At 46.3% G+C, this 12387-nt stretch overlaps 1 protein-coding gene across 1 annotated transcript in view; it reads right to left on the bottom strand.

Moving 5' to 3' along the window:
* Positions 1-3271: 3271 nt before the first annotated feature.
* The window catches only part of KCNG2 (potassium voltage-gated channel, subfamily G, member 2), a 54840-nt gene continuing 45724 nt past the window's right edge, over positions 3272-12387 (bottom strand). The window contains exon 3 of the mRNA XM_009324477.1: positions 3272-5663. Coding sequence (XP_009322752.1) covers positions 4851-5663 — 813 coding nt within the window. The 3' untranslated portion in view covers positions 3272-4850. The remainder of the gene's footprint in view (positions 5664-12387) is intronic.

The raw sequence follows: 12387 nt of genomic DNA, 5'->3' as shown, positions 1-12387 counted from the left end.
CTGGGAGCACAGGAGAGAGGGTCGGGCAGGGCAGGAGGAGAGAGGTGGGAGAGACTGAGCTTGCTCAAATAAGGGGCTGAAGCGAGAGACTCCTGGAGGGGAGGGAATGAAGAAAAAACAAGACCTGGAAGGGCAAAGGTAGGTAAATCAGTGAAGTGGGGTTAAAGGAGGAGGAAAACAAGGGTGGGGAGTAAAACCTGCCTGCTCTGTTCCAGTCTGTGGGCAGTGGAGACCATGGAGGGCAACGGCCCAAGCAGTTCCCACAACAGCCGAGCCTGCTCGTTACTCATAGCGGTTGCGCCACCTATCCCAAACAGTACTGGTGTTACTGGCTGCTGCTCTGGCACTCACTAAGGGGAAGCTAATGGTGGGACTGGCCCTAAATGAAACAACGGGGAGCCCCTCCAGTAAATAGGAGCTCTCACAGCCACCTCCAGATGCTGCAGCAGTCAGGGCAGCAGCGGGGCCTTTGTCCTGCTGGCTGGTGCAGCACTGGCCCTGGCCTCAGGGCAAAGCTCTCCCCGGGTCGTGCAGGGCAGGCAGTGCTCTGCGCTGCGGCTCCATAGGGCAGAGATTTCACGGTTAGATGTTTGGGTGCATGCATCTACATCTGTGGTTAGATGCAATTAAAAACATTTTAAGACAAAAGGCAAAGCTCAAATTCGGCACTGGGCAGTAAAGAAACAGATGGCCCACAGATGCTGTTTGTTGAATTTGGTTGTGATCCTTAGCTTAGGCTTGAGTGCCAAGAAGGCTTCAAGGACCTGACTGACAGCTGTAGCTTTATTGGTGGCTTTCTGTAACAGAAAGAAGACATTAATGTGTAACTCAACAATATGCCAATGAACACACTGCCTGGATACCTGTGCCAACAGCAGTAAATAAGAGACGTGGACTAGAACAAAATGTGAGGCACACCCTGGAGCAGGGGCAGATCTCCCTGGAAACAGCCTTGTAAAGCAGCCAGGTCCCAAGCGGATGTCAGCATCTGGCAATGCCCTGACAGCAAACACAGACTTAGGAGTTCAGACCCCACCCTGCCCCAGTTTACGTGGAGTCGGCTTAGCTGTGCTGGGAGACCAAGGGGCTTTGCTCAGCCTCAGATGGGCCAGCAGAACCACACTGGATTTCTCTACCCATCAGCCCCTCCATCTGCCTCTTTCCTCTTCCGCCCCAAGGCTTCATACTCTTCTAAGGCTGTAGCTTGTAGGCGCCGGGCCCTGTGAGAGCCGAGGATACTTTGCCCCCATGAAGCATCTGTTGTGAGGCTGCCATAGACCATGCCTCTTCTGGCCTCATCAGTGTGAGACAGCAACCTCTGTCCGGCTTACTGCTGAGGGGATGATACCAGTGTCATGTTTTTCTTACGATTAGTGCTTTTCCTTAATTGAGATTGCTATGAGGTAGGAGATGGCTGTGCACCTGTGCTGTATGAGCAGAAGGAGTTGTGTTTGACTTTGTGCTGTTCCCTCTAAGTCTGTCCCTTTACCAGTTACCGCATCCTTAGCTCTCAAACGTAGTTATGGTTTTCAGATGATTATTTTTGCCAACTTCCAGAATTTGTACATCCAGGCCCACGCGTGCTGCCACCGAGGCAGCTGTGTAGAAGAGGCAGCTTCGCTCACATGCGTTATGAGTCTCTGTCCCATAGGAGAGAGGAATTTTTTTTCTTCCTTGGGGCAAAACCAATGTGCTACAATCATGAAGCACTAGGCTGTGTTTCAAAGAAACAGATATAACTACCCACTGGCACCGGCATGCATGCAGACAGCAGTGTAGCATTTATTATAGTTAGAGATAAATGGCCTTAAATCATGTGTGTGCGGTGTCAAAGAAACAAACAACAAAAGCATACACAACAAAACCAACACTTCTCCAGCGGCTGATCAAAAGTAATAAGCATCACCTGTAACAACAGCTACGCTGGGTGAAACTCGCTCTCCTCTGGGTAGCTTTGGCGATGTGTACATCACAGCTTTATACAGCTTCCAAAAATAATTTGTTTAAAAGGTTCCTGGTTTATATTTGTTTCCTCATCTGTCATCTCAATAGCTAAAATGAAACTTTATTAAAAGCCAGGCCTTGACTAACAGACAGAATGAGTGGGTTTTGTCACTTTATTAAAACTCTGTGCATGCTGGAATTAATTATGTGCCTTTTGAAAAATACAAAGACCTCACTATTGTAGGACAATAGCAACTTGATGGAGCACAGCAATAATACAGTGTGTGTCATCAATCTGTTTTTCTACACAGCTGCTGAGCTGCAGTAAGCTGTCCCCAGTGCTGCTTTTTCATGCTGCGTGGCCAAAAGTGGCATTCATTCATGGTTATTTGCTAACACTGCAAGCGTGAGACTCTTCATTCTGCAAGGATGTCTACTCCAACATGGCTCTTCTAAGAGTAAGCTAATGCTGCTGATCATTCGTGGGCCTCACCACCTTGAGGAGATGTATTCTGCACCCTCCGTGCACACTAGCCATGATCACTGCATTCACACCAGAGATGTGGCACTAAACAGCACCTGGTTTGCATGAACCAAAGTACATGAAGACTGAGCACCCAAATGCCACCATAAAATGCACCGCTGCCCCTCAGCATCATGCCACACTTTGCCCCCACACACTATTCACTTTGCTGGTTTGCATTTAGCCAGCTGCAAAGCTGTATCCCTGATGCCAAACCTTAATAAGCCTTAATGCAAGAAATGCCTGCATCAGGATTAAAAAAATAATAAAATTAAAATCTTTCATGAGTCATAGCAACCCAGTGCTGGTATTGCTTTGCCAGGACTCTGAGTCAGCCCATGCGCCATCCACCAGCCCTTGGCCCTCCTCGCCTGGCACAAGCGAGGAGGATGTGCTCTCGGTGGTGGGCTGTGAACGATGGGCAGAGCCCTGGCACCTGTGGCTGCGTCCAGTTTGCTTGTAGTTCAATACAGCTGGGGATCTGGAGACCCAGATGCAGCCTGCAGGGTAGGGGGGGGCTCAGTTTTGCTGCCTCCATCTCTTGCAGCACTCACCAGCGAGCTGTGTGTGTAACACACATGCTGCTCCGAGCTGTGTAACCTGGCCCAGTGACCCCACTGCGCTGCTCGGGGCTGTCTGGCCTGGCTATGGCTGCAAAGGAGCAGTATCAGGGCTGCTATGGGCCAGAGAGGGCCAGTGGCATGGGACCCCGGCTGGAGCACCGGCACGCATGGCTTCACATCAGTACGGCGAAATACCACCTCCCCCCAGCACCCAAATCATCAGAGGCGAGCATTCAGCAACAAAGCTTCTAATTTTTATTAAAATAAAGTATAACCTTTTATTTTTCCTTGCTCCATTCCTACAAGGAATGGCTTAATACGGGAGTTTACTATGTAGGATTGGTGTTACAACATATGCTGAGGAAAAAAAAAAACCCAAACCAGACAAATCCCATCTTCAATACATCAGCTTTTGTTCCCTTCCTGGCAGGAGGAGAATATGGAGGGCGGCACTGCATGGCTTTAATACAAATGGGGGCGTAGGTACAAGATGCAGTCGTGCTCCATTTCCCTCCATCCCCTGACCGTATCCCACCTGTAGGAGCACTGAAAGGCCCACACAGCACGCTGACTGGGACCAGCTACACAGCTCCTCCAGGGAGGGGGCTGGAGAGCTCGTGGGGCTGGCATCAGTAAACAAACATGCAGATGCCACCATATGATTCGTCTTCCCTTTAAATTGACTTCAATCTTTTGAGAATTAGGAAGAAGAGCCAGAAAAATAATTCTAATTTTTAGATGACAGGATTGTCTTTTTCTTAGTAGGGGAAAAAAAGAAAGACTAGTCCTCATGTAGAGCACAGCTGCTATGCTGCAGCTTGGGCCAGAGCCCACTGAAGGCATCTCATTGACTTCACCGGGTTTGGACTACTCCTGTTTGCACATGACTGCAGTCAGCGCAGCCACCACTGCTGAGGAAGAGTATGCAGAGCTGGGAGTTGCTGCTGGTTTAACATCACCCTTCCCTTCTTGGGCTGCGTGTAGTTCATGTTTAGTCGTCTGTTAAATACATTTTTTTGATACATGAGAGATGGAAATAGTTAACATAAAGTGGAGAAATGGCGTGATTTGTAAAGATATTTGTTATATTCAACTGTTAGCAAAGAAAAAAAAAAACAAGTTAACATTCAGTACCACAGTCAGGAAGATTGTCTATGTATATTTCTGTCATGGGGCTAAGATACAAAGCTTAGGGTGGTAAATAAGCATATTTACTAAATAATGCATACTGCGCTAGCGCACAAGTCAGAGCTGGCAGCTGGCAGCCCAGGCCTGATCAGTAAAACAGACAAAACCAAGCCCCTGGGAAAGCTGAAGGGATGTTTCTGCCCTTCTCTTGCCCTCACACCTTGGCTTGTCTGAGGTTTGTGTTCTTGGCGGAGCTGCTAAAACAACCCCCCTGTGCGTGGGGTGTTGCAGCACAGGGAACCCCCTCGTTCAGCCCCTCACACATGGAGTGTCACCGAGCAGGGAGGAGGCGGCACGCTGGCTGCTCCGCCGAATGGCGCCCCGGCACAGGCTGTGCTTCATGTTACGTTCTCCTGGCTGGCTACATTCAATGGCTGCTCCTTCGGGGTTGCCAAAAACACTTGTTCAATAGAAAAGAAAAGCCCTACAAAAAGCGATGGAGCAGAGCTGTACTTGGTAGAGTTTCTATGGGCACTTTTCAGAGGGCCCTTAAGATCTAAAGTTCGTCTTCAGAGACAACCTTGTGTGTGTCTGCCCCTCGTTTATGCAGTTCAGGAGGTTCTTCTTGCAGAACTGACCTGCCTTGTCCACTGCTTCTTGTGCTGCGAATGTATGTCTTCAGCTGTTCAGAGTCAACAACTTCTCTTGGCTTCCCGGTCCATCGCAGGCTGACCCTCCTGCCCAGCAGCATCTGGTGGGAACGTGACACCGAGCCCCTGTGTGCTGTCACCACCTGGAAGTTTGGTGCCCTCTTCTAGCTGGCGCATCTGCCTGCTTGCTGCTCGTTGCTGCTGCTCCTTCAGCTCACTGTAGGAACGGGAAAAGGTATGAAAGATGGACGTGACTGGGAAAGCCATCAGCAAAATCCCACTCAAGATACTGCTCAGGGCTACCACCTGTCCAGGGATGCTACGAGGCACCATGTCCCCGTAGCCAACAGTTGTCATGGAGATCACAGCCCACCAGTAACTGGTGGGGACGCTTGTGAATTCTTGCTTGGCTCCCAGTTCGCTCTCAGCCAAGTACACCAGCGGCGAGAAGAGGGCCATGGCGACGCAAAGGAACAGCAGGAGGAGCCCAAACTCCCTGGTGCACCGGCGGACGGTGAGCCCCAGCGTCTGCAGCCCCAGCGAGTGCCGCGCCAACCTCATCACATACAGGATGCGCAGAGCCCGCAGGAAGCGCAGCACCAGGCCCACTCGTTCCAGGTACTTGTTCCCAGCTCCCCCACTGGGCTTGCTGCTGTTTTTCGTGGAGACCATATCCACAATGAGGGAGATATAGAAAGGCAAGATGGCCAGGATGTCGATGATGTTGAGCGGGGTTTTCAGGAAAGCACACTTGTTCTCTGCCTGGATGGATCGCAGCAGGAACTCAAATGAAAACCACGCCACGCACACCGTCTCCAGCACAAAGATGTCATAGCACTTCCGTGAGCATTCGCCCTGGGGAGAAGAGGAGCGGGAAACACAGAAAAGAGGGAAGAAAAAGATTTAGCCAGGGAGCGAACCAAAGAAACAGAGAGTGGCAGTTCTTAAAGGAAAGAACCACGTGAAATCGATACGAATTGCAAGGTATCAAAGTAAAATCATCGCTGCTAAGAGCAGCTGGACCGGATAACTAAAACCAGAGCTACTAGCTACATGTTTGGCTGCAGGACAGGTCAACGATGCTCAGGAGTATCCTGAGGCTGCCAAGAATTTGGTGTGATGGTATCAGCTGTTGGCCAGACAGCCCACTGCTGAAAGACCAGTGGCTCACACCTCATTCCTAACCAAGCCTTTAACGCCCTTTAGAAAGGATTAGTACAGGATTCATGGATTTTAATAAATGGGTGATCCCTCCCTCCCTTCCTTATCAATAATAAATTGCTTATGAATGGCTCATAAACACCTACAGCATTTTGTTATGTGCTTGGAATCATCTATAATCTATTATTCACAGAATATAGAATATTTTTTATATTCCAGTGAACATTTATTAACACACTAGCCCTATAGTCAAAAGCTTATATAATGTACTGATAAATATAGGTATTTCTAAAAGAAAAAGTACCACAAGAATAGAGGGAAAGTCCGGAGAGATAAGCATTTTTAATTACCTCACCTGTAACAACTAATGACCACAATGCCCTCCCCAAGCTTTCTGAGGCACTGGAAAAGGTGCTCTTCCCTGCAGGCTCACTTAGTGGAAAATAAAGAGAACTCTGGTTATTTAGTTACAATGCCTGTAAACAAGCCAGCCTTGGCGCATTGGAACTGCAATAAACAATAATGCTGGTGATGGCTGCTCTTTGATTGTTAATTCAACAGCACAAATACTATGGCAATTCTCTGCTATATCACTGTCAGTAACTCCAGCTGAATAATGATCAGCTTCTTTAAATAAACAGATTTTGATGTAGACAATTATAGGGCTAGTGCTGTTTCTTCTGGAAATGCTCATATAAAAGTGTTAATGCTCTGGGGGCTTTGAGCGGAAGGCAAGTGTGTATTTAAGGGAAGCGTATATTTATTCAGTGAGCCAGTTTGACTCTGAACAGTTCATGAAAACTCTTGGAAGCATGTAGGAGTCCATCCATGCTAGTGGGGTGTGTGACTCCCACTGGATGCAACACGTATCAGGAACCAATGTAAAACCTCATTTTGCTCACCTATGCTAAATTACAGCAATAAAATACCACTCAAGAGTGGCGAGGCTGTGTCAAGCTGGTCCCCATTTCACCACTGGAGAAGCTGAGAACCTGGCACATCTATAAAGAGTTCTGCCCACATGCTCACTGCAGGTGTCTTTTGCTAGGCAGAGCCAAGGAAATGTTTACTGCACAGCACCACATCCTAACTTCATCCCTCTCCAGTGTTTATGCACAGTTTTTTCCCTGTTGGGAAAGAAAACAGCAAAGGAGTGATGAGACTTTTGCCCTCTTCGCTAACTACAGCATTCCCCAAAATGTCGGGGAGTGACTGGATACACGTTTCAAGGGCTGCTGCACTGCTGGCAGCAAGAGCAGTGTCATCACATTGAGTATAAAGCCTTGTGTCACCTCAACATGATAACCAAAATGCCAAGGCACCCTCCCCATTTCACGCTTCAGAAGAGATTGAGATAATGACTAAAGAGATGTCAACAGGAAAAAAAAACTGTGAAAAGGAATCCGCAGAGCCGGCGCTTATGGTCCTTGTATTAAACACAATGAAAGGTTGTAGTGCCTTGTATTTATAGCTTTTTCTGTATCCCAGTTTCAACTGGCATATGATGTACCTCCCACTGTTTCCCAGGGGGTCATGCTGATATGGAGAGAGAAATTACTTGTCCCATTGAAATTGCGGTCAAGATTTTAAGCGTATTGCAGGGAGGAAGGGTAATCTTGTTTTACTAGTGTAGTAGCTCAGCCTATCTTTAACTTCCTAATTTTGATAGGTGTGAAGACTAGAAGGAGCTTTATTTATATCTGCCTCACCAAACTAATTTGGTCATAAATAAGTACTTTTGTCACAATCATAACACACAGGACAAAACATTTTGTTTATAGGGGCTTTGGTCCTATCACAGCATAATTAAGCTGTCAGGCTCTCCCATCAGATACAGAACCAAGATGCTTTCACACCACCGCACAAAAAACTCTGTGGGCCAGAGCCAAAGCTCACAAAGTCAGCGGAAGGTCTCTGCCCGTGCCACTGTAACTCCTCACCTTATTACCAAGAAACCAGCCATCAGACCGATACTGTCCCAGAGCCCTGCTGCCTGGGAATCTCTCATCAGGATATGCTTGATCTCACACCTAAGGGCAATGGTTGCAGGTGATTCCTGATACTATCCTTCCACAAAAGGATCAGGCTGAGACATTAGGAAGACAACCCATAGAAGAATAGCTATGGCTTGAGCAAAGCAGCAGCAATGGCAAGAAGGAAAAAAACCCCAATGTGCAATTCGCTTTCTTTGAAAGGTACATCACTACTTGGACCACCACGTATGGAAACGAAGATGTAGCTTGCCTTAAGAGACCTATCTGGCAGGAAGTGTTCTGGATTCTGATGTGCACGCATATAATTTTCATGCCACTAAAAGTTTAAGGAAAGTCAGTGAAGCCTATGGAGAATTTAGCCTTGGAACGGACCTACAAAGACATTAGGGCGTTTAATAGTTAATTTGGCACCTAATTCCGCCAGCGCTCTCTATTTCGTGCATAAGGAAAGGAAACTCTCCAAAGTCCTTCTGTGTATGAGTTTTGGTGTGGGAGCAAACAGGAGTGAAAATTGTTCCTCATTAATGGACTGCCAGTGGAGATCACTTTTGGAAGACTCTATCTGCCCTCCCACACTCTGACATGTTTATCCTGTGTAGGTTCACAAACCTCCAGCTTTGCTATTTATGTCTCCAATCTTCCTGCAGAACTACATCAAAAACGCAAGCGCAGGAGCAGCCTGGCAACCTTCGCTCAGCTGAGCACGAGAAGCTTGGCAGTATCTGAAGCTCGGGTCACGCAACACAGAAGAACCAAGCTGGCATCTTTGTCCATCACTGTAATGAAGAGCTAAAATGTACTCCATCCAGAGCTGATGGTGGGCTCTGGCTTTTCTCTGCTCTTCCCACTATCCACTGCTGACAGCTAACATTGTGAATGCCGAAATCTTTACTTTCAGTAGAGTGGAGCGATAATGCTCTGCTACACAGAGTTCATTTTAATGGGATGAAACAATCCCGTCTTTTAGCTAATGCATAATTATCTTCAGCAAAGTGCTAGTCTTTCTCAGTATTGTTATTAACCTATTGCAATCTGAACAAGCCAGGCTCTGTCCGACGGCTGTCCTGAGAATAAGAGGGTCTGAACAGGCTTTTAGGAAACAGACCTGTGTGTCAATTAACCCGCCAGAGGCCTTTTTTTCACTAATTAGATGTCTTCCTGCCCCTTGGACCATGTTTCACTATCATCTAGGTATGACCTATTATTATCCTCAGATGAAATAAAAACAATAACAGCAAAAACGTGTTTCATGCTCTTTACGCTTTGCTTCTTTCAGCTGCAGCTGCTTTTCCTTGCAGTTTTTTCCCCTTGATTACAGCATTGTAAAAAAAAAAAAAAAGGCAATTTTTCTCTTTCTAAAACTTTTAACTATGTATTCGAGTCTAACCGGATGCTGTAACTCTGCTTAGGGTTTTTAGGTTTTTTTCCATTCAAGAAAACAAAACAAAAATGCACAGAAAGACACACACACACAGATGGAAAAAAGCAATCAAGAATTAATCAGCAGCGATTGGGATATGAGAAAAACAAGTCCTAACAGAATAGGATAGCATCCTGCCCAAAATAGGTCTGTATCAAATCTGTATGTTCTCAAAAAAGATCAAGCTGTACCAACTCATGGCCATAAACATGTACATTAACAACTACACTGCTTTTTACTTTTTGTAAGCAAAATAGCTAGCTCTCATACTAACGAGCCAGACTTCTTCATCTTGTAATCTAATGGATACATTTTTATGATTACTTTTTCTTATCTAGCTTTATGAAACTGGGCACAGGAAAACCTTTTTTTGGTTTTCATAACAATTTGATTTCTTTTTGTCTTTTAGAGTTCTAAACAAAAAATAGCATGAATGGCAAGCACAAAGGACACCCCCATTGCACTTCTTTAATATTAAAAGACTAACATTCCTTTTTTTTTAATGTGCATATAACCATGCCATTAAATAAACAATATCTTAGTCTTTTGATTACAAAAAGCAGTGGTATAATAAAAATATATGGAAACAGTTGTTCTTTACAAGACGTCTATGTTTATTTAAGTGTGTATATGTGTTTCTTTCAAACAGCAAGTAGATTTTTTTATTTTTCCTGTGCAGAAATTACTTGAGTATAGGGAAATATCTGCAGTTGCAAAGGATTTTGGGGCCATATACTAATGTCAACTCAGAGCACAGGAAAAGAAATGAAGGAAGGTCTCAGTGAATAATTCTATGCAGTCAAATTAAAGTGAGTCTCCTTCACTTGTATTTATAGAAATTTGCTGTCAAAAAGCCAACCGCAGTACCCTTCTTCTGGAGAAACATTTTCTTTGCCAAAGGGTTCTCTGGCAAAAGGAAAATTACAAAAAGAAATGCCGGTGTCACTGGAGTTCAAATCCAGCTGTACTCATTGCTCTGTATGGTCTGTCTAAAAATTGCAGGCATCATTCAGAAATGTTTTGGTTTGGCTTGCAGGGTCCCTTTCACTGGTACTTCTCCGTACTGCGCCTCAGAAAAATTCTCCACTGTGTGTTGTGTGACTTCCTGACCCTGCCTTTATCCTCTGGTCTCCTGAGAAGAAATTCTGACTCTCCTCTAGATTCTTGCAGGCTTTGACGCCATCTCCCCCCTCTGGCATTAGAAGATGTCAAAAGCCAGATCACCTCTAACCACTCCAGTTCTTGTGTTGCTTTGCACACATATTTTTGTATGGTCAGCAGCTCCACAGTACTTTCAAGGAAGAAGTTGCAATGCTGCCCACTTCCCCCCGTAGTGAATATTTCCCTCCCTGTCAAATGTATATGTTAAGAAAAAAAAACAAACATGAGAGGCATCGCATACAAAAATACTTACATAAGCTTTAAAATCATGACATTTCCAAAATGATATTTTTGTTCTCTTCCACTTGCTCCTTGTTACTTGAGCCTTTTGGGTCCTGTATTTCAAGTGCTTCTCTGAGCACATCAGATCAAACTCTTTTTTAACAAAAATGTGGAACTTGAAATTCTGACATAACCGAGGTCTCAGCACCGGAGATCAGCATTAAGGGACCTGCAGACAAAGTCCCTGAGGCTGCTACACAAGGTCTGCCCACAGCCTGGACACAGTGCTGCAGAGAGCGAGACAGTCCCACCCCAGCAGCTCAGGGTGTTCCCCTCAGATTTGGGCTTGAGGCTGAACCACCCGTTTCAGTGAATGTCTGCAGAGAGATTCAGAGGACAGACACCCCCCCCACACACACTTCCAATTATTCAGCAGCCCAACACTTGGGGCACTTGCCCGGCTCGGGAGAGACCCAGCTCCTGCTCCCGAGCAGGCAGGGTGGAAGCCTGCACCTGGCTCTGTCCCAGCCTGCGGGAGCACCTGGAACACCGGGTGCTGGGTCACCACCCTCTCTCCTCCCAACTATTGCTGTGAAATGAAGAAGCCTTCCCCGAGAAAAATTCCAGCAAAACAGCAACGTTCCCAGAAACGTGCCTCCCCAACAAAACCCAAAGATTTTGCTCACACTGGCACGTTCCGATGAAAAGCAATTTTCTGATGAGAAGTGATTTTTCTGAGGAAAGCATCCAGCCAATTTTCACATAAGGATGAGTGCATGACTCGTGCAATGTGACCCACTGTGGAAGGGCAGTGTCACACCCTGCCCTTAGGCGCAGGCACACTCCCCTCACCACTGACCACCTGCAGACTTGGTGATTGTAATTCAGTACATCTGCCATTAAAGCTAGGGTCAGGCTGAACTTGCAGCCAGCCTGCTCTGAGTATTTCTTGTGCTCCTGAGCAAAGATGATTCAGCTACTGCACAGTCTGTCCTCAAAGCTGGCTGGCTGTGAATTCAAAGTAACGGTTTCTGTTTTTAAAGTCACCAAGGGGCCATGAAAGAGCCCTCTGCTTCTTGCTGTACACACTTTCATCTGCAACTAGAACTTAGTTCATGCTTCATCTTCAGCCCAGCTGCTAAAAAAGGTGACCAGAGCCTTGCCTTCAGTGGGGAGGGTTGTCACGAACGGTTTGCAGTCATATTATGGACACAAGATAGCTCTTGTACAATTGTTCCTGTACAACTTGTCTTTGTTGAAGAGAAAGGGCAAGGAGGTGGGCAGAAGCTACACCTACTTTAGACTTATCTCTCTGGATTTCCTTTAATCCTGAGACAGCACAGCCTCCAATCACCACTTTTCAAAATCTCTCAGCCTGTCATTTTTATTCTGCCTGTGAAGATGCAAATAAACATGGAACACCGACAGGAACAAGGGAGATGCCAAAAGACTACGGCAACTGCTAGAAGGTAACTTCAGGGTGTGCTACAATCCACAGCCAGAGTCTAATCAGCTTGTAAAATTACATGCCGTGCTATTCAGTTGCAGTCACGTAGCCAAGGGGTTACTGAGATACAGCTACCTGCACCTGCCTTGCATTTCTGTCTCAAAGTGCTCTTCC

This window comes from Pygoscelis adeliae, unplaced genomic scaffold (genome assembly GCF_000699105.1).
Source record: "Pygoscelis adeliae isolate BGI_AS28 unplaced genomic scaffold, ASM69910v1 Scaffold95, whole genome shotgun sequence".
NCBI classification, from domain to species: domain Eukaryota; kingdom Metazoa; phylum Chordata; class Aves; order Sphenisciformes; family Spheniscidae; genus Pygoscelis; species Pygoscelis adeliae.
This window is presented reverse-complemented; position numbering and strand designations above follow the sequence as displayed.